The following is a 21,662-nucleotide window of genomic DNA, read 5'->3' as shown; positions in this document are numbered from 1 at the left end:
GTTAGGATTTGAGCCTGTGTCAAAAGCTCTTCAGTATAGAAGTTAAAGGGAGTGTGCTCATTCTTCCGCGTATGATTGGTGTTAGTGGTTTATTTTTTCCCCTGCTTCACAAAATGCTTCAGTCTGTCGTCCAGCCTATCTGGCTAAGCAGCCAGGCTTTGGAGCTTTCTCGGCTGCAGAGAGGCGCATCAGGGAAGACAAGATCCAATGCCAACGAATGTTTACCTCCAAAGAATACACTATGAATGTTTGACAAAAAAGTTCCAATTTGAGAAAATTCTCATTTTCTGAGCTTGATAAAGTCCTTAAAATCTATTCTAAGGATTATTAAATAAATTGATAATCTCGACTTTTACTCTAATTGATAAGAACCTTAAAATTCATAATTTCAAGTTTTACTTAAAAATTGTGCCAAACATATATGTGCGTTCATCTGAGATGACACACTGTGGTGACCCCGAAAGGGACAAGCCGAAAGAAACTACTGTAATTGATAAGAACCTTAATTAGCATTTTAAATAGTTTACCATTTCAAGTGTTGTCACACTGAGATCATAGTGATGAAAAGTGTTGCTTGTTTGTCACCCTCTATTTCAATACTGTGCTGATACTGACAGGAGTGCTACAGCTCCTGACAAGCCCATCATTATGTAGTATTACATTTTTACAGGGTATGAAGTTATATCAATTGGTCAATACTTTACTGTGAAGGAAGCTTTCTTTTTACAATTCAATAGTAAAATAAAGATTTGTTATTTATACCAAGTCATCATGAGACTTAGAGCTAGTCTACAGAAAAGTGTTGTTAATTTCTTGGCAGTATCCAGTGTTGTGTTGCTCATACTATTGAAAAATGTTATTCTCGTGTTTAGTGAATAATGCTGACGATACATTTTCCCAGGAAAAATCACATGCAAACTCACAAATAGAGTAGTTTCCCAGTCCTGATTGATACCTCGGTCATTTCAATTGGGCCCACATCATAAAAATCTTACAGCTTCCCTGTGACAAGGACTAGTGAAGTGTGAGTACACGTCTAGCCACATCAACACACGTGTTATTGTGGCTAACTAGACACAATAGTGGCTACAGTTTTATACTGTTCAGCCACATTGACTAAGAAGTTTCATAACTGAGTGCCAACTCTGGGAGTAGATCAAGTTTGGATCAAAACAGAAGAACTGCAAAGACTTTGTTTGAGAGGCAGCACCACTTCGATATGGCAGTTCCAGTACTGTACTCACACCTGACCACACGAAATGCAACAAGGGGGGAAACGAATGAGTGTTTGATAGAAGTAGACCAAAAGGTGCGATGTAAAAATAGTTTCATATTTTCAAGGACACTGGTATTGATGCTTTTAATTTGGTGAATCTGGACCTCAGTAGGTTAAGTGAGTGAGATTGGTAAGGGAATAGAACAAAGTGTTTGGCCAATAAGCCAGAGTTGATTCAAAGTGAAAATACTTCACCTTGGGTCCTTCTGGATACTGTCCACAGATGGAGAGCGACCCAGGGTCACTTCGGGAGGGAGGGCCGGGCCTGACTTGCTGTAAGGCGACTCGGTGGACGGGCAAAACTGCAACGTGCGGTACGGATTGCTGTAGTCAGGTCCACCTCCTGTAGCGAAGCTTCCTCTTTGGAAAGTGGAGGCGGCACTCTGGCTTCCCGTTCGCTGCAAGGGGATTGGGTCGACACTGGGGGAATGTGGGGCTAGGGTATAGGGACAGAGCAGATAGTTGAGGACCTCTTGGTACAGTTGGTTCACCACTAATGTAGTTTAAGAGGAAAAGAGTGGAAGAAGAGGAAGGTGTACCGAAGTGTCAAAACCAGGTTGTACACACATGCAACATCACCAGGACAAATGGTAGAAACAGCACAGAAGAAAATATGTGGAAAGGGAAGAAGCAAAAAATAAAAGAGCAGTTGTAAAAACACCATATGTAAATGAGGGAGGTGAATGTTATGAACAGATGGATGGCTTCAGATTGAATGCTAACTCACCAAAGTTTTGATTTAAACAAAAGCTATAATTACAGAAGAATATCAGAAAACATAAACCAGACAAGATCTTACAAATGAGACAAACATGCTCTTCATTTCTGCCAAAACCATGTGGCAAAACTCTTTCAAAACTGAAAACTACACCATGGGCACCTTGCATAATAAAAGTAATTTAAAAATAAATGGAAAATTACAGTCACACATGCACAAGCACATGCAAGTGCTCCTTTGTAACCAAGACATAATGGTAAAAATTAAACATAGTAATAAACATGAGTAAAGGCATACAATAAATAATTATTAATTCTGAACAATATTCCAATAGTAAGAGAATAAAGTCATTGTAATATATATATATTACAAAGTGATGGCACATTGTACGTATGTGCTGAAACAAAAACTGTTGCAGAGAAGTGCGAGTGTGAGTCATCAGGGGAATAGGGGTGGTGGCGGGATCTTGCTCTAATCGCATGCAATAAAACTGGCTCAGTGTGACACAACACTGATTGAAACTATCAGGTCCTTATTTTAAAGTTTTTGTGTTTTCCTTGACATTCGTATCCCCGTTTTAACTATTTCACAACATTACTATTCTAACTGTTATTATAGCATAATAACAATAGCAACAACAATAGTAATAATAACAACAACGATAGTAATAATTATACTTATTATTATTATTGTGATTATTGGTGTTGTTATTATTATTGATATTATTATTAATGTTATTGTTCACCTGAAAGAGAAGAGGAACGCACAGAGCCTACAACTGAGTGTGAGGACTTTGAATTTTGGGACTATGACAGGAAAAGCTCAGGAGTTGGTTGACATAATGATTAGGAGAATGGTTGATATATTGTGCAGCCAAGAGAGCAGATGGAAAGGCAGTAAGGAAAGAAGTGTAGGGATAGGGTTTAAATTATTTTACCATGGAGTAGATGGGAAGACAAATGGAATAGGGTTATTTTAAAGGAAGAGTTAGCTAACAATGTCTTGGCGGTGAAAAGAGGATCAGATCGAGTGATGAAGCTGAAACTTGAAACTGAAATTGAGGGTGTTATATATAATGTGATTAGTGGCTGTGCCCCACAGGTAGAATGTGACTTGGAGGTGAAAGAAAAATTATGTGAGGAACTAGATGAAGAAGTTCTGAGCATCCCAGACAGACAGAGAGAGGTGTTTGGTGCAGATTGTAATGGTGAAGATGCAGATGTTGTTGAATGAAAGAGGGGTGATGAAGAAGTAATGGGTAAGTACAGCATCCAAAAAAGGAACTTTGAAGGACAGATGGTGGTAGACTTTGCAAAAAGGATGGAAATGGTAGCAGTGAACATTTCTTTCAGAACAGGCAGGAACAGAGGGTGACCTACAAGAGCCGAAGTAGAAGCACTTTGTTCAGACAACGTAATTTGAAGGAGGTTACTGACTTTAAGGTAGTGTTAGGAGAACGTGGCTCGACAGCGTAGCATGATGGTTTGACTCTGTGATGACTCTGGTAAAGGCGGGATATTAAGAAGAAAAAGGTGGATCAGAGAACCTTGTGATGGAAGCTGGGAAGGGAAGAGTGTTGTGCAGCCTTTTGGAAGGAGTTGAGACAGCCCCTCTGTGGACAGGAGTAGCTCCTGGAAGATTGGACTAATGCAGCCAAGGTGAGAAACAGGCAGGACAGTACTTGGTGTATCTTCTGGTAGGAAAGGGGAGAAGGAGACTTGGTGGTGGAACCTCAGAGTACAGGAAGTCATACAAAGAGGTTAGACGAGAAGAAGTTGGATACTGAGAGGACTGAAGAGAAGAGAAAGGAATACGGTAAGAGGAGAGGAGAAAGAATACATTGAGATGTGACATAGGGCAAAGGTAGAGATAGGAAAGACTAAACAATGGGCATATGAGGATATATACACCAGGTTGGATACCAAAGAAGGAGAAGAGCATATCTCCAGGTTGGCCAGACAAAGCTTATACAGATGGGAAAGGGTGTAGCAGGTTAGGGTGATTAAGGATCAATATGGAAATGTGTTGGCTGGTGCCAGTAGTGTGCTAAATTGATGAAAAGAATACTTTGAGAAGTTGATGAATGAAGAAAATGAGAGTGAAGGAAGAGAAGAAGAGGCAAGTGTGAAGGACCAGGAAGTGGCAATGATAAGTAAGGGGGAAGTTAGAAAGCCACTACAAAGGATGAAAAATGAAAAAGCAGTTGGTCTTGATGGCATACCTGTCGAGGTATGGAAGCAATTTGGAGAGATGGCTGTGGAGTTTTTGACCAACTTATTCAAAAGAATACTAGCAGGCGAAAAGATGAAAAGTGTACTAGTTCCTGTTTTTAAGAACTAAGGTGATCTACAGAGCTGTGGGAACTATAGAGGAATCAAGTCGATGAGCCACACAATGAAGTTATGGTAAAGAGTTGTGGAGGCTAGACTCGGGACAAAAGTATTTGCGAGTAACAGTATGGTTTCATACCTAGAAAGAGTACCACAGATGCATTATTTGCCTTGAGGATGCAAATAGAAAAGTACAGAGAAGGTCAGAAGATGCAACGTTGTGTCTTTGTGGATCTAGAGAAAGCCTATGACGGAGTACCAAGAGAGCAACTGTGGAACTGCATGGCTAAGTCTGGTGTGGCAGAGAAGTGTTGTATAATAGTACAGGACATATTTGAGGGCAGCAGAACAGTGGGGAGGTATGTCATAGGTGTGACTGAAGAATTTAAGGTGGAGGTGGGACTGCATCACGGTTGGGTTCTGAGCCCCTTCCTGTTTGCAGCGGTAATGGAAACGGTGACAGATGAGGTTAGACCGGAATCCCCTTGGACCAGGATGTTTGGGGATAACATCTGGAGTATAAGCAGGGAGCAAGTGGAGGAACAGTTATAACGGTGGATATGTCCACAGTAAAGGAGAGGAATTAAGATTAGCCAAAGAAAAAAACAAAAAAAATGTGCATGAATGAGACGGGTGGAGGTGGAAGAGTGAGACTCCAGAGACAAGAGATGTCGACGGTGGATGACTTCACATACTTGGGTTAAAAAATCCAGAGCAATGGTGAGTGTGGTAATAAAGTGAAGAAATGGGTCCAAGCAGGTTGGAACAGCTGGTGGAAGGTGTCTGGTGTGTTATCTGACAGAAGAGTCTCTGCTAGGATGAATGTTTATAAAACAGTGGTGAGGCCGGCCAGGATGTACGGATTAGAGACGGTGGCACTGAAGAAACAACAGGAAGCAGAACTGGAGGTAGTAGAAATGAAGATGCCGAGGTTCTCACGAGGAGTGAGCAGGATGGATAGGATTACAAATGAGCGAGGGACAGCCAAAGTCAGATGTTTTGGAGGCAAGGTTTAAGAGAACAGACTTTGATAATTTGGACATGTCCAGAGGCGAGATAATAAATATATTGGTAGAAGGGTGCTGATAATAGAGCTGTCAGGGAAAAGACCGAGAGGAAGACCAAAGAAAAGGTTGATGGATGTTGTGAGGGGGAAGATGTAGGAAATGATGCGCTGTGACGACCCCTAACAGGACAAACTAAAAGGAAAAGAAGAAGATTATTATTATCCATTCGTTATCTGAATCGTTTATTCTCACAAGGGTTGCAGAAGTTCTGTAACCTATCCCTGTTATCTTCGGGGAGGAGGCAGGGTAGACCATGAATTGGTTCCCAGCCAGTCGCACGTCACATAGATACAAACAAGCATTCGCAGTCACATTCACACCTTTCGAGTATTCAATTAAACTACCCTACATGTTTTTTGGATGTGGGAGAAAACCTTAGAAACCATTATTATTATTTCTATAATTCTTGAAATATAAGCTTTACCTTTTATTCATAGTTTTTATGTTGTACTATTAAGAGTGGTTGCATGCACAATACATTTTGGTTTCATGTCTGATATACACTTAGCAATTTTACTTAATAGATTAATTCTACATCATTAACAACTGTTTTGATGGAGTGAGTTTCAACCAGAGTACTGGAAAACCTCTGGTGCAGCAATTCACTCCAAATAATTATTTTTTTACACCCATACAATAAAAATCCACTAATTAAATTCATATCCTTTGGATGATATGAATCAAAAGTGAGAATTATTATCTCACTAACAGCTTTCCAGATACAGCTCTAGAATGAGCGAGGTTATAATAGGGAGTGTCAGATGGGTGTAAAACCCATTGATATAAACCTTTCCCATTTCTGAGGGACATAAAAACTTCCAGGTTTGCCGCAGCTTGAAATATGATAAAAAAGTGACCCAAATGTGTTGTTGGGTAAGATGAGTCTATGTGTGAGTGAGCAACAAGCCGGTGTTCCTCTAAATAATATTATAACATCTTACAATTGGTCATTCTGGAAAGGCGGAACAGTGGAGCAGCTGTACAGCTTTGGCTTCAAAGACCTGTCGACTAGGGTTCAAATCCTGGCCCCACCTGTGTGCAGTTTGCATGTTCTCCCTGTGGCTGCATTGGCATGTGCACTCCTTTTTCCTCCCATATCCCAAAAACTTGCATTAATGGGAGACTCTAAATTGCCTCAAAGTGTGACAGTTAGTGCGACTGTTGTCTGTCTCCATGTGCCCTGTGATTGGATGGTAACCAGTTCAGGGTTTCACCCCGGTTCCTGCCCGAAGATAGCTGGGATAGGCTCCAACACTCCCGTGACTCTCATGAGGATAAGCAGTTCAGAAAATGGATGGATAGCTGTATGGTCATTCTCTATTTGCTGCAATAAATAGTTGGGTGACTCCTCTAGCGGGACCTAGCCAACACTTCATTGCAAACATTTTAGGACAAGGGTGATTTACTTTTACAAAACACCCAAGCCAATTCACCAAGAGGATTAATTCTGATTAATTGTCAGCCTTATAACTAATTATCTACCACACTGTGACTTTGGGAAAATTGCCATTAAGAACCCAATTAGATTTGCCTATCTGATCTGGTAAATAGTACGATGCAATCAGATGAATTTGTGAATATTTCTTCACTCAATCATTCTTATTAATAAAACCCCAAAACTCAGTGAATGGGGGCATGCTGCATCCCTCTGTATTCTGTTTCTTTCATTCTCCACTCAATATCGTGTCATGTCATGTCTTTATCTCAATACTTTCTAAATTTAGAAGGTTCCCAGCCTGATGTAGCTATTTATAGCTCTGGGTTATTTAAATCTTTCTTATGTGTCTTATTAGATATTTTGATGGCCCCATTTGTTTTCTCTGTTCACTTCGACTGTCTTATAACTCAACTTTAGAAACGGTTTTACTGCTACAACATACTGTTTTGTTATAGTTGAAAACTGATGTTTAATGAAAGGGATCATTTCCAGTATGTGCCACCTTTCCTCGAGTACCGCTACTCTAGTTGGATTCAGACTTCAGACAAAAGGTGTCATCTGGCCTTCATCTGTTTATTTTGTGATCGCTATTTCCTCTGCTTCACAATTCTTTAGAATGCGTTTGTAAATATTTACTCAACATGTTGAATAAATATTCTCTGCGTACTTTGTGCGTGCATTTCACATCCACCAACCCCTCATTTTAGCTCACCTTGTCCTCTTAGGTTGGGTTTGGTGTAGACTCTGTCTTCGTAGATGGGATCGATGTGGTGCTCAGGAGACTGCAGTGCTCGCAACTCGGAGCCCAGGTGGCTGTGCTGGCTGCTGTAGGAACCTCTGGAGCCTGTGGCACAAAGCAAGGAGGAAGGTTACAATCAAAATCAGAACGATTCACATGAACTGAGGACATTAAGGTAAAATTGACCAATGGGACAACAAGATGCAGGTAAAATTGTGGTACACCCATTTGATTTATTTTTTTTCATGTGTGTTTATCATGTGCACTAGCATAAGGAAACAATCAATATTTTTTCTTCTGGGTCCCTAAATACTCTGTTGTTGTTTGAAAATAATAACCATGAAAAAACACATTGGTGCTTATGCTATATACAAAAGGTTATTTTTGCAAAATAACATTTTCAAAGAGGGTGTACATGTCTTGTCACTGTTTACAAGTGTGAGGCTATTCACACCGTGTTGGGCAAATGATTTTTTTTTTCATATTTCTGATACAATTTATTTCACCGTGTAAAACTGCACTATACAAGATTTTGAAAAAAACATCCGGTTGAAAAGTAACTACAAAATATAGCACTCATCCATCCATCCATTCAGCCATCCATCCAGCCATTTTCTGACCCATTTCTCCTTAAGAGGGTCATGGGAGTGCTGTAGCCAATCCTAGCTGTAAATGGGCAGAAGGTGGGTACGTGGTTGCTAGCCAATCGGAGAGCACATGGAAACAAACAAGCATTCACACTCACAATCACAACTAAGGGCAATTCAGAGTCTTCAATTAAGGGATGTTTTTGGAATGTCGGAGGAAACCGGAGTGTCCGGAGAAAACCCACATAGACACGGGAGAACATGCAAACTCCACACAGGCGAGGCCGGGATTTGAACCCCGGTCCTCAGAACTAAATTAAATTAAACTAAATTAGGCTAACACTTGAATTAGTCGTGGCATCGGTCTGCCGAAAATATAGACTATCTCTTTTAATCTATTCTACAATTGTGATTGTCCTAAACGTACATGGTAGATATATGACTGTATATTCCTTAAATTCATGTGTGTATTTTGCATAGATTACTCCATTCCTATGTAAGCACTTAGAAGCAATCACTGTGGAAAAAGTAATCAGCATCTCACAAATTAAAGTGATAATAGTAAGGACTTTGCCTCCACAAACTGAAATTTGATGGGTCCAATGGAAGTGCCAAGTCGATTTTGAGTTAGACATAGGCAGGTTTAAACATTTTATAGTGCTGCTGTCACACATTATTCAGGGTACAAATGAAATATATTGTGCTTAACACGTGTTATAAACCACCTGTCAGAAAAAAGAGGCCCTCAAGCGAGTGCTCATCTTCCCTTTCAGTGAGCTCTCAACGTTTTACCATTTCGAACAGGAATCATGAATAGCGAGCGGAACGCACTCAATTTACATTTTTAGACCAAAATTTGAGTTAACTGAAAAAGGATTCTCTGAGAAGTGAAAAATAATCGAGCATTACACGAGCACTACATTCAACCACTGGAACGTTTTTGTTTTTTGAGTAGTAATGCAAGTAAATAATTATTTATTCATGTTATCGGTGAAATTATGATGTGGTTGATGTTATGTGATAAAGCAATCTTTATATTTTATATTTCAAAAATCTAATTTCTGAATGTCTATTGATTTTATTTGTTTGTGTAGCAAACCAACATGTTGTTTTTTTACTGAAAAAGCAACTTCGTGTATCTGCTGCTGGGAAGTGGGTCGGCATGCTGGATAGCTCTAGAAATGATGTGGATGAGCAGATATGCCGGCATTTTTTTCTGACTGCAGTAGATTCAACAGTTGAAATACTGTATATCAATACTCAAATTACACATTTCTCCATATTTAAGTCACACTTTGCAAAACTTTCTTTTTTTCAGTGCAATTCTAATACTCCTCAAATGAAACTACAGTAGCTGTTGTCCCAGCGTTTCTCATTCCCAAATAATACAGTGTGTCATGGCAACACTTCACACAGAAATATGAGAAAGGTAGTGAAAATCTTCTGGATCTCTACCTGCCAGACTCCCAGGCCTTTTCAGGGTTGCATTTGCGTACAGCTCATGGGAAATCTTATATGTTTCTCCTCCGATGTGATGCAGCATGCGCTTTGTGGGTGACAAGGTGGCGTAGCTGCCCACTACTGAGCCAAGTTGGTGGATAGGCGACGAGTTGTGATTTCCTCCTGACGGGGCTGCCATGGAAAGTGGGGAAGAGGGGACACCGGCACCCGGTGGCACCATGTTGATGGGTGATGAGGTGCTGCAAGGAATGTACGTTTAGAAACATTTTGAGCAAGTAGTCAAAATTGATTCGTTCAGCGATTGTGACAAAGGTTTTGAGATAACACTACATGATCGGATGAGTTCCAATACAGGAGCTGCATTAAAAATTCCGTTTTGTCTGACTCATATTCATATGTTGCCTATATGAAGATAATATGGTCATAATTAAACCAGCTTGATATTGTCAGAGAAGTATTCATTGAACTACTCGGCACTGCATCATGCATCACAGGTGTTGGTCATGTTTTGGTTAGTCCATTTAGTTATTATGCTGTGTCCAATAACTAACATTATTATTTCTGGCTCGTTACAATGAACAGGCACATCTATTGTTGTAGTGTAATGTAGCAGTGTAATGCTTTTATTGCGCAATGGGGTGTGTACAGTGCTTCATTCTGTGCAGTTTATTGAAATTAGCTTGGAAGAATGAACGTGAAGCAACCTGTATGACTTGGCAAGTCGACTTGGGGACTGTTTGGGTGATGACACCCGCTGTAGTGTGGCGTAGCTGGGCATGTCAGACGAGGCTGAACCCAAGCGCTGCAACTTGGTAGGAGAACCCATCACCTGCAGCGGGGAGCTTACACGCTGAAACAGAGAGGTTGTACTTAATTCAGAGGGAATGTCAGTCAGTTTAAATATTAATCTAAACCGTGTAGTCATTATATTCACAGTGATGAGCTGTGCTGGGGACTGACAAGTGGAGGTGCATTGAGCCATGTGCCATTGAGGCTTTATGAATGAGCTCTCAGAAAAAATGGACTTACATATGATTGTATAGAATGAGTGAGACAACGTTTTATGCTACAAAGGTTTCAGGAAATTTTCCAAGAATGAATGGTGTAGAGCTTAATTTGAATTAAAGTGTTTAAAATAAATTAAACAAAAAGTGGTTAGAAAAAAATCCCTCTGATTTGAGTGTGTGGAAAGTCAAGATGTCGTCAGTTATGTATGTCGCTCCACATACTGAATTGCTGAAATGCACCAAGGACAGCACAAGAAACAACCACAGTATTAAACTGGAATCTGTGGTCTACGGGAATTTAAAGAAACTGAGAAAAAGTTATGCGGTTGATTTGACTGAATGGTTCTGGGTTTGAATCTCGGCTTGGACCGTCCTGCATTGAGTTCAATGTTCTCCTTGTGCTTGCGTGGTTTGTGATGTTTCTGTTTTCCTCCCATTTTCGAAAAATCAGCACATTTTACTTGTTAGGATAAGTGGCTCATAAAAAGGATGGATGAATGATAATAAAAATAATAAGAATAGTAAGAACTACTGATTTAAGAGAAAAAATAAAATGAAGTAAGCATTATGAAGGTAGGACTTACTTTTTAATCCTTTCATAGGCATTAAAACAAAAATATGATCCTTTATAGTGAGAGTTTTGGGACAATATATCATCTTACAAAAATTATTATCACAGGCCTAAGCATTAAAGTCTCAGGTGAGGATAAACTTTGTCTACACATTTTACTATTAATTTCTTTTCACATTTGTATGAATGTTACAATCTTTAAAATTGAAGATCAGAAAAAATTCAATGTGTTTGTAGGGCAATTTATGGTTATACTTCAGAGAGGCATATGACTCTAAAAACCATATAAATGTTCAAATGCCTCATCATATTATTACATTACACTGTAGTAGACCCCGCAAAATTATGGATTGGCATATGCAAATTCATCCATCCGCTGAATCATTTTGGGCAACCTATGCCAAGTTATTAGCAGATACCAGCATAGTTGCTGTATTTTTTACCAATCCCGCATTTTTTTTTAACCTAATCCCGTGCTCATTTGTGTGGGGTTTTCAGTCAGGCCCAGGCCTCATCCTTCGCAAATGGTGCGAGTCCACTGTATACAACATATTTTAATATATTTTATTTCATTCTGAAAATAACATCAGCAACAAAAAGTGCTCGTAATATCTCAACATTACACAACATTATATAAAAGCGCAAGAAAAAGGAATTACATGATTTGCTTTAGTGGGGCCGGATGTGGCTCCTGGACCTTGAGTTTGCCATCTATGGAGTAGATGTTCCACTTGTATATTGTCTTTGACAGGTTAGCTGCACTGTAGCTATCCAAGTGGCCCAGTTGACCATGAGGGCAGATGTTAACCTCGATAAGATCTATCCAAGAATTGTGTGCAATCATGTTATGAACAAATTTAGATTACATTGATATCATGACATCATCTCACTTTCTGTCTGTGTGTGTGCGTTTTTTTTTTTTTTTGGGTGTGTGTGCGTGTGTGTGTGTGCATGTGTGTGCAAGAGAGAGAGAGGGACTGCAGCTGTATGTGCTTCAGTCAGAGCAGCTGCATCCCCTTCTCCAAATACTCAGCACCGACCTCACATCTTCACCTCTAATGGCAATTAACTCAGACTCACACCATGCACACCATATTATTTTCTATAACCTTTTACACCCGACACCAGTTTACGTTTTTCTGTTTGGGTTCAGTGATTTTCTTTTTTGGCATCAAATAGGTTGGGTAGGAGTCACAATCTAGATAAGCATACAGCAAGAAAATTAAACAAGTTAAGCAGTTTAAAATATGCAATGCTGTTTGATTGATGAGTGGTTAACTGAACTGGTACGTTATACAAACCTCACATTCTAAAAAAATTGGGACATTGTGTAAAACATAAATGAAAAATGAATGCCGTTTTAACCTACTATATACTGAAATGGATTTCAAAATCTAACTTTATTGTAACATGAAGTTTGTATAGAGCTCGTGCACGTGATGTCACCGTTTTCATGGCGCCATACTGCCAGTCAAACAGAGCTGCTTGACACTGTGGAAGACATTGAACCGGAGGAGAATATTTACAATACCCAAGACTTGTTGTACTGTTGGTTGTCAAACAGATGAGACAGCTATTCAAAGAGATCATTCTATGGAATACCAGCTGAAAAGACCAGAAAAGATCGATGGATTTCGGCAATTAAACGTGATGGCTGGTGCCCAACCAAATACACATGGCTATTGTAGCGATCACTTAATTTCTGGTAGGAATAATTCTTAATCTCAAATTACGAAGTATTTATAATGACAAATTGACTCATTTGAGAACGATGCGTATTTAAAAAAAAGACAAACGTCTGTCGCATAAAGGTTTAGAGGTGTGTGTGTGTGTGTCTGTGTGGCCGCAATACACTTCCGTGTGGAGGGGCCGACTCCCCTTCCTTTTTTTTCCCAATCAGAGTTAATGTATGTGGCTTTTGTAAAACCAGGGGTCATTTATTTAAATATTAGTATTTGTATTGAATACTAGCTGAAAATATTGATGGGTTCTGGCAAAGGTTAAAAGGGTAGCCTGTTGCAGAAGCCATCACTTGTTAGCTTAACTCCGGTGAATAAAGCAAGTACTTTACCAATTTTGGTGAAAAGAGATGATGCTCACCACTCTTTAGACAACATGAGAAAGTCCCTTCGTGGTCGCCAGTGTTAACAGTTCTTGCTCCGGTGGCCTGACCGTGGTCGGAAGACGCAGGAGTTGACGTCTTCTCCGGGGCCGAGGTTCCCCTCCTCGGGGTTAACTCCCTTCTCGCGTCGCAACTCCGAAGCTCAATGGCGGGAATAGTAAAATCACGGAGCATCAACTTGCTGTTATACTTGCTTTATTTTCTTTTTGAACACAACAGTTCCCGGTCGCCGTGAATCAACTTTCTTTTTCCTCTCAGACTCTCTTCCGACCAAAAATGCATGCACAGTCTGTCTCACCCACAAAAAACACACACCTACTTCCAGGAAACCTGCAACAAGACGAACACGCTTCCACATTCACAAGCCGTCAACCCATCACTATGTCCGATTTGTTCCAACGAAGTATTTGTATGCGTCCAGACTTTTATTACGGTTTAAAACTTTTTTGTGTAAATTTTCGACGACTTACTCATCAGATACATGTGTATATCCAGTTGTCCAAGACAAGCAGAAGTGAATCAACAGTCCGATTTCTTATCGCCGAAAACATCGACTATGGCATTAAATATGAGTCCTCTATGCCAAGTGTCTCTCATTTTTCCAAGTACCTTCGTTTATTATCACCTTCTAAATGTTTAACGGTATTGGACAAAACTCTGGGCATCGTGCTATAAGACATATTTTCGTTTTGTCTCAACGGATTTAGCATTGAACAATACTTTGTTAGACCGGCAATATGGCAACATAAGCTAAAGTCACGTGATTTTATGACGTAGGTGCACGAGCTCCGTAGCACACCTTTGGTGTTTGGAGAGGACATTTTTGCCCTTGTTCATGAGTTAGTTTGTGATTGTTCATATATGGTCATATGGTAATTTGGAACATATTCAATCATGACATAAAAACACAGCTAGAGTCAAGTCACAGCTAATCATGATTTTGAATCTTGGTTTAGATTAGGAAAACAGAGTAATGCCTGGCTCATCAAATATTGACTAACGCTCTCACGCTACTATGAGAATTATCAAACATTGCTTCAGTTCACTGCCTCCCAGTCACCTTGTGTGAGCAATATGTGATCCTAGAGGCTTGATGATGAAGGAAAACACAGGTTTCGTTGCCAGACAAAACAAAGTAAAAGAACCATTGTCATGTGGTTCTCGGGGAAAAGTCACGCTAGAAATTCATAGTGACCACACTTGATGCTTAAAATTGTTTTTAGACTTGTAGCAGCGTTTTGCCAACCCCGCAATAAATGCGATCCTTCACCATGACGAAGTTGGAGACCTAATGTTAATGTGCTGTGAGATCAATTAGAATTTGATCAATTATTAATCATATCTCCTGCCTTTCATGATGAAAAGGAAAATTGCAGCAATGCGGTTTTGCATCATGATGTGATATACAGAAGTGATGTACAGACACTGTGACTGTGAGTGTGGGCCAGTTGGGTCCAGGAAAGGAGTATTCATGTTGAAGCACGGTACAAATCTGTGAGCATAAAGTCACCATTGCTTCCTCCCACAGTCTATAATTAAAGTATGTACTGCCCTTTTTTGTGATTTTTGTCTCTGTGTGGCAGCTGTATGACTGACTGACTCACCTCTTGTCAAAAAAATCAGATGAGATGGAGTCCAGCTTCTTATGTGCGACAGAAAAAGAATGAATGCAATTGCAGAGCCACATATGAGAGAGAAATTCACTTTAACACCCACTGGCTGTGAAAGGATGGCACTGGTTAGCACATCTACCACACAGTTCTGGGAACTGGCTCTCAAATCCAAGCCTTGCCTGTGTGGAGTTTGCATATCATCCCCATGCCTGCGTGTTTTTTTTTTCCAAGTACTCTAATTTCCTTCCATATCCCAAGACCATACATTGTATGCTAAGTGAAGGCAAAATTGCCCACAGGTGTGAATGTGAGTGTGAATGGTTATTTCTTTATATGTGCCCTGAAATCGGCTGGCGACCAATTAAGGGTGTACTCCTCCTCTCGGCTGGAATTAGCTGGGATAGGCGCCAATGTCCTTGCGACCCTATTCTTTATTTTTGTATGCCATTTATTTACCATTATATCACTGTACAATGAGAAAGGAGAACTTCTCACACAAAAGCAAGATAAAAAGAAATAAAAAAATAACAATAAAATAAGTGTCATGTCATTATCCAAGCCGCTTATCGTCACAAGGGTCAAGGGAAAGCTGGAGCCCATCCCATTTCGCTTCGGGCGAAAGGCGGACTCCGCCGTGAACTAATCACCAGTTGGTTGCAGGGTAAATATCGACACCATCACTGAGCGGGAATCAAACCCACGCTGCCCGTACCAAAGGCAGGTGTGTGTACCGCGACACCATCAGTGACCAATAAAATAAATAAAAATAAATTAAAATGCGTAAAACAATGCATAAAATTGATTGCACAAGATATTGAAATCAGCGTGCCTCCACATTAATAGCGCAGCTAAAAATGAGAAATCATGTCTCTTGGAAAGAAACCATACGTCACTCTGGTGGTCTTTGCGCATCTGTACCATCATCTAGATAGCAGGAGCTCAAACAGTTGAAAACCAGGGTGTGTACTGTATTGTCCTTAATATTTCAAGCTCCGCTGAGGCAATGAGAGGAGTAAATGTCTGCAATGAAGGGGAGAGGGCACCCAATGATCTTCTATGCTGGTTTGATTGTCCTCTGAAGCCTTGCTCTGTCTGTCTCTGTGCAGCTCCCGCACCAGACTCAAGCTCTGAATGGGTGAGAGTTAGAGGGCTGGCTGCTGGTTGTTTTTCCTGAGGACTCTCAAGAAGGTCCTCAGAGATCAGGACACCAAGGAAACCTGAATGTGCGGACTCTCTCCACATACTTGCTGTTAACAAAGAGTGGAGCCGGTTCAGTTCTCTTCCTCCTAAAGTCCACAATGATCTCTTTTGTTTTTATGTTTTTTTTTTTTACAGTTCAGTGTCAGATTATTGTCTATGTAAGAGGTTGTGAGCTTCTGGACCTCCTCTCTGTATGCTGCCTTGTCTCCCTTCGAGATCAGCCCAACTACTATTGTGTCGTGAGTGAACTTGATGATGATAGTATTGTTATAGACTGAGCTGCACTCAAAGATCTACAGACAGACAATTAGGCGAGGGCTCAGCAATCAGCTCTGTGGAGAGCCTGTGCTCAGTTTGTGGGTAGAGGAAAGGTGGGAGCTGAATTTCACAGTCTGGGGTCGGTTGGTCAAAAAGTCTTTGATCCAGGAGTATATGAGAGGAAAAGGTCCAGGATGTCTCATGTACTCATCAGAATGTCTGGTATAATCATGTTAAATGCTTGGCTGCAATCCTCAAAGAGCATCCTAGCATAGGTCTGCGGTTATTCCACGTGGCTTAATACAGCGTGTAGACCTATGGCGATGATAACCTCTGTTGATCTATTTGCCTGTTATGAGAACTGATGGGAGTTGAGGTTCGGGGGGGAGACGGTCTTGGTGTGCTTGAGATCCAGCCTCTTAAAGCACGTCATGATGACAGGTGTGAGAGTACGTACACACAGAGCCCCCTAGCTCTGGTTTTGCTGGAGCTTTCAGTCGGATCCCAGTGGTGCAGGGTGGGGCCTACACACTAGCATAAGGAATGTTTGGGTAAAGCCATGAAAACTGCAGTTATCTTCAAGTTTTAATTCCACCTTATCCATTTTGTTGGCAATGGATCTGGCAATGGTGAGGTACAGGCTTGGAAGAGGTCGTCTGTGTGGGTAGTTCTTTAGCTTGAGCAGGCAGCCAGACCGACAGCCCAGCTTCTGCTTCCTCTCCCTCTTCGGTCTGTGCCGTTTCGCTAGCCAGACAACAATCCACAACAAGCTCAGCGGTCTCAGTAGCTCTTCTGCAATGTACTGTTTGTGGTGAAACTCGCTCGAGACTGCTATTTTGTGCCAGTCTCTGAGGTTCCAAATTTCCGGGACGGTGTAGCAGTGTTGTGGTGAGGCGTACATAGGCAAAGTGCCCAAAATAAAACTACGAAAAGCAGCACTATAGGGAGAGCCACATGCTGTTTTGTCTGTGCGCTGCCATCATCCGAGTGAGTAGAAGCTCTACACAAAATGGATGGATTGATGGATGGATGGATAGATGGATGGATGGTTGGAAAAGCCAATAGTGGTGAGTGTACAAAGACTCTTGGTGTTTTTATTGAACCAGTTGTACTGAAGGAGCTCACTACATGGTCTTTATGGATTGTGTTATGGTGAGGGGTTGTGAAAAACAAATGTATCAAGTAAAGCATTGATGGAGAGATTTCTGTACCTGTGCAGGCAAGGTGGCACAGGAGTAATACATGGATGGTCCAGAAGGCGCAGGTCCACCCTCACTTGGCATGTGGAAAGCGCTTCCAATGGCCTGCTGGGCAAATGAATCTCTATGGGATTGGGAGGGAGAGTCTGTCCCCATCAATTGGGCAGCTGCCCGGCTGGAAGTCACCTGGAGTGTGGAGAAACGTGACTTGACTCTAGCTTGGGTAATAAAGGGGAGATGGGGGAAAAAGGGATTGTAGTGTTTTATGTACCTGGTTGTAGCTGTGAACAGCCCCACCGACATGTCCGCTGCGACCCGTGACCACTTCACCAAGCGCCATGGCTTGGTTACTATGGTAACCGGCAGCTGCATAGGCATCCTGGTTGTTGAGCTGCAGAGCGCTATGTGAGAGAAGTCCTTGTCCTGAAGGGGGAAAGACAAAAGATAAAGGTGAATAACATCAGGACAGTATCTTTGAATAAAAACATCATGACTAGATATTAAAGTTATGTCTAGTCAGAGAAAAGGGACAGTTGAGTGAGACAGATTTTATGTGATTTCATACCTAAAGAGTGATGAGTTGAAAGAAACTTTTAATCATTGTAAATATCCACTTAAGTGGAGTCTATTTCCTGGCATGTTGCTTTTATGCATTTCATGTGTTCCAGGCTTTTTTTTAAAATTTCAAAACTGAGAGCAAAGATTTATTGTTCATGGCCTTCAAGGTGTTTTGCAACCCAGTTTATGTCCCACGTATCATTCCAATGAATTTCTTTTGAAATAGTAAAAGAGTGACTATAGCAGATGCAATAGCAACGGTTTGTAACAAGCAAAAGATTGAAAGCCAGTATGAAATAAAACAATTAGGCATCCACTTTTTTCTTCAGGCAGCCATTTGCCTTTTATCTACTGTGTTATTCTTGGCTCTTAATATTCCCCGACCCTAAAAGGTTCCCGATCTCCTTTGAAAACATTCTTTTTCTAGTTTCACTTTTCACTCTCCGCATCTGCCTTAGTTGAATGTGCCCCGCATGCTCTTGCCTACTCTTGGTTCTTTCTGCTCCAAATCACTGCGAATTCCAATGAACCAGGTATGCATTTTAACATGTATTAATGTATGAGAATAGTATAACATTTTGTGAAATGTTATTTTTTACTTTGCATTTCATTAAAATTGTGGTAATACCGGTAAATGCGATGCAATATCATCTGGCTCCCAACAATTATTAACATGCTGAATTCTCTCTGTTTACATGAGCATTATAATAACTTCAGTTTATGTTTCACTATTAAGTTCATATTACCATTTGAGCACTAAGAAGCAACCTTTTTGGAGACACTAAGGAAAACCAAAGTACTGTTTTAAAAATGCAGACAGAGTGTATTTCAAGACATTTATGTTATTGGTTTTCTTTGTTGAATTGTCTGGTGAGTTACCATTGTGAGTGACAAATATTCTTTATTGATTCCAAATATATTTTTGTTCATCTAGCTATATCACTGATGTACAGTGACAGGCAGAACAATTAAATGCGCTTCCTTTAAATGACAGAAGTTACTATAGAACTGTATATCCCCCAGTCGCCATCCAAACAACAGGATAATATTGCGTTCAACCAAACAAGCACAGATTTCACTATCATAATAAAGAATGAAATTCAAACATCTCCAAGGAAGCATCAGTATCATTTGCAATCAATTTATATGCCCCTCTGAAAAGTTAAATGAACTATTATTTTCTACAACTATCAGATTCCCTTTAAGCATGTCTCAGTGCTATTGCATTAACCTCTTCTGTACAAGTCGGGTGGATTTAATTTATGTTATGTTCTTGATGGTTTCTCATTACACTCGCAAACGTTCATGAATCCCCTGACATTTTATACACTGTACGTCCCTTGTGCAGCGTGCACACATTCACACCGGCAAAGTACAGTGACAAGCTGCCTCAAAGGGTTTCTTTTTTATGCATAGCCTCATTCATTCTTTCGATGGATAAAAGACTACCAAAAAAACAAAGCTTTAGTAAACCATAAAATAAAACTTGTATACAGTTCTTCTGGATGTAAAGGATATATTTCCTTAAATGCATTATAAAATTTAAAATTAACTCAAATGAATCATCAGATCAGAAAAGGTGCAGGTTGTGCAAGAGCTGAAGCTCTCCCATTACTCTTATTAGCTGTTAAAATGTTCACGTTTTCTTGATTAATTCACTTACAGGGGTGATAGTACTGATGTTACCCATCAAGGGGTTTTAATTATAGACATGTTACTCTTTTTTTAACATACTGCACAGTGTTGTAAAAAGAAATTTACAAAGCATGTACTATGAGATCTGTATGTCTCATTCTAATAATATAATCCACCACAATAAAATGTAAAGAATGTTTACTTTATCATCTTTTGAAATCATGGATGAGAATCAAAACCCTCTTTTTTCGACCCCACTGCCACATTATAATAGACACAGCGGACATAAAATCTGCAGCAGGAAAAGCCAAAGACTTAGCACAATTTGGACTTGCCCCAAATTTTGGGAAACACAGGCTTTTAAGATCGCTGCACACTGCGTGATGTGGTAAAACCTGATAAAGATGACACTAATTACTATCGCACAAAAAACAGTTGGCAACTTACACCGGCACATTAAGGGACGAGATATATGCACCCTGCACCGTGATCCTAGATACAGTATATTGTACTTTATCAAACTCAAACCATAAAAAGACTTAAGGAAAAGCGGGTTGCTACAGAAAGACGATGTGGTCAAGAAGAAAAACCTGCCCACTCACTCTTATTCACTTGTATGTAACCGGCGTGTTACATATTACTCACGTAGTTTATAGCCTGAGCTCATATTTTCATCCACACCTACCTTGTAAATTATGAATATAGTTAGGTATACTGTTTTTATCTTCTTTTTCTTTCGGCTTGTCCCGGTAGGGGTCGCCACAGGGTGTGAGCTTCTTCCATCTTAGCCTATCTCGTGCATCCTCCTCTCTAACACCCACTGTCCTCATGTCCTCCCTCACAACATCCATCAACCTCTTCTTTGGTCTCCTCTCGCTCTTTTGCTTGGCAGCTCCATCCTCAGCACCCTTTTAACAACATAGTCACTCTTTTGCCTCTGAACATGTCCAAACCATCGAAGTCTGCTCTCTTCAACCTTGTCTCCAAAATATCTAACTTTGGCTGTCCGTCTAATTAGCTCATTTCTAAACCTATCCAAACTGTTCACACCAAGCGAGAACCTCAGCATCTTCATTTCAGCTACCTCAAGTTCTCCTTCCTGTTGTTTCTTCAGGGCCACCATCTCTAATCTGTACATCATGGCCGGCCTCACCACTGTTTTATGAACTTCGCCACTTCATCCTGGCGGATACTCTTCAATAACATAGAACACCAGACACCTTGCGCCAACTGTTCCACCCCGCTTGGACCCGTTTCTTCACTTCCTTACCACACTTTCCATTGCTCTGTATTGTTGACCGCAAGTATTTGAAGTTGTCCACCTTCTTTATCTCTTCTCCCTGGAGCTTCACTCTTCCTCCTCCTCCCCTCTCATTCACGCACATATATTCTGTTTTACTTCCGCTAATCTTCATTCCTCTCCTTTCCAGTGCATACCTCCATCTTTCTAATTGTTCCGCCGCCTGTTCTCTGCTCTCACTGCAGATCACAATATCATCTACAAACATCATGGTCCAAGGGGAATCCAGTCTAACCTCGTCTGTCAGCCTATCCTTTACTATCCATTACTACCGCAAACAGGAAGGGACTCAGTGCTGATCACTGATGCAGTCCCACCTCCACCTTAAATTCTTCTGGCAAACCAACGGCACATCTCACCGCTGTTCTGCTGAAACTCATAAATGTTCTGTACTATTTTAACATATTTCTTCACCACACCAGACTTGCTCATGCAGTACCACAGTTCCTCTCTTGGTGCTCTGTCATAGGCTTTCTCTAGGTCTACAAAGATACAATGTACCTCCTTCTGACCTTCTCTGTACTTTTCCACGAGCATCCTCAAGGCAAATAGTGCATCTGTGGTACTTTTTCTCGGCATGAAA

At 40.6% G+C, this 21,662-nt stretch overlaps 1 protein-coding gene across 6 annotated transcripts in view; it reads right to left on the bottom strand.

Annotated features, from left to right (window-relative positions):
- Positions 1–21,662, bottom strand: part of ctnnd2b (catenin (cadherin-associated protein), delta 2b) — a 157,478-nt gene that overhangs the window by 62,529 nt on the left and 73,287 nt on the right. For all 6 annotated transcript variants that reach the window (XM_061839246.1, XM_061839247.1, XM_061839245.1 and 3 more), the window contains exons 5-10: positions 17,858–18,009; positions 17,599–17,772; positions 10,321–10,466; positions 9,611–9,855; positions 7,542–7,673; positions 1,472–1,712 (exon numbers count right to left, since the gene is read on the bottom strand). In XM_061839246.1, coding sequence (XP_061695230.1) covers positions 1,472–1,712; positions 7,542–7,673; positions 9,611–9,855; positions 10,321–10,466; positions 17,599–17,772; positions 17,858–18,009 — 1,090 coding nt within the window. The remainder of the gene's footprint in view (positions 1–1,471; positions 1,713–7,541; positions 7,674–9,610; positions 9,856–10,320; positions 10,467–17,598; positions 17,773–17,857; positions 18,010–21,662) is intronic.

This window comes from Syngnathoides biaculeatus, chromosome 13 (assembly GCF_019802595.1).
Source record: "Syngnathoides biaculeatus isolate LvHL_M chromosome 13, ASM1980259v1, whole genome shotgun sequence".
NCBI lineage: Eukaryota > Metazoa > Chordata > Actinopteri > Syngnathiformes > Syngnathidae > Syngnathoides > Syngnathoides biaculeatus.
The sequence above is the reverse complement of the archived record's forward strand: the minus strand, read 5'-3'. Positions and strand labels throughout refer to the sequence as shown.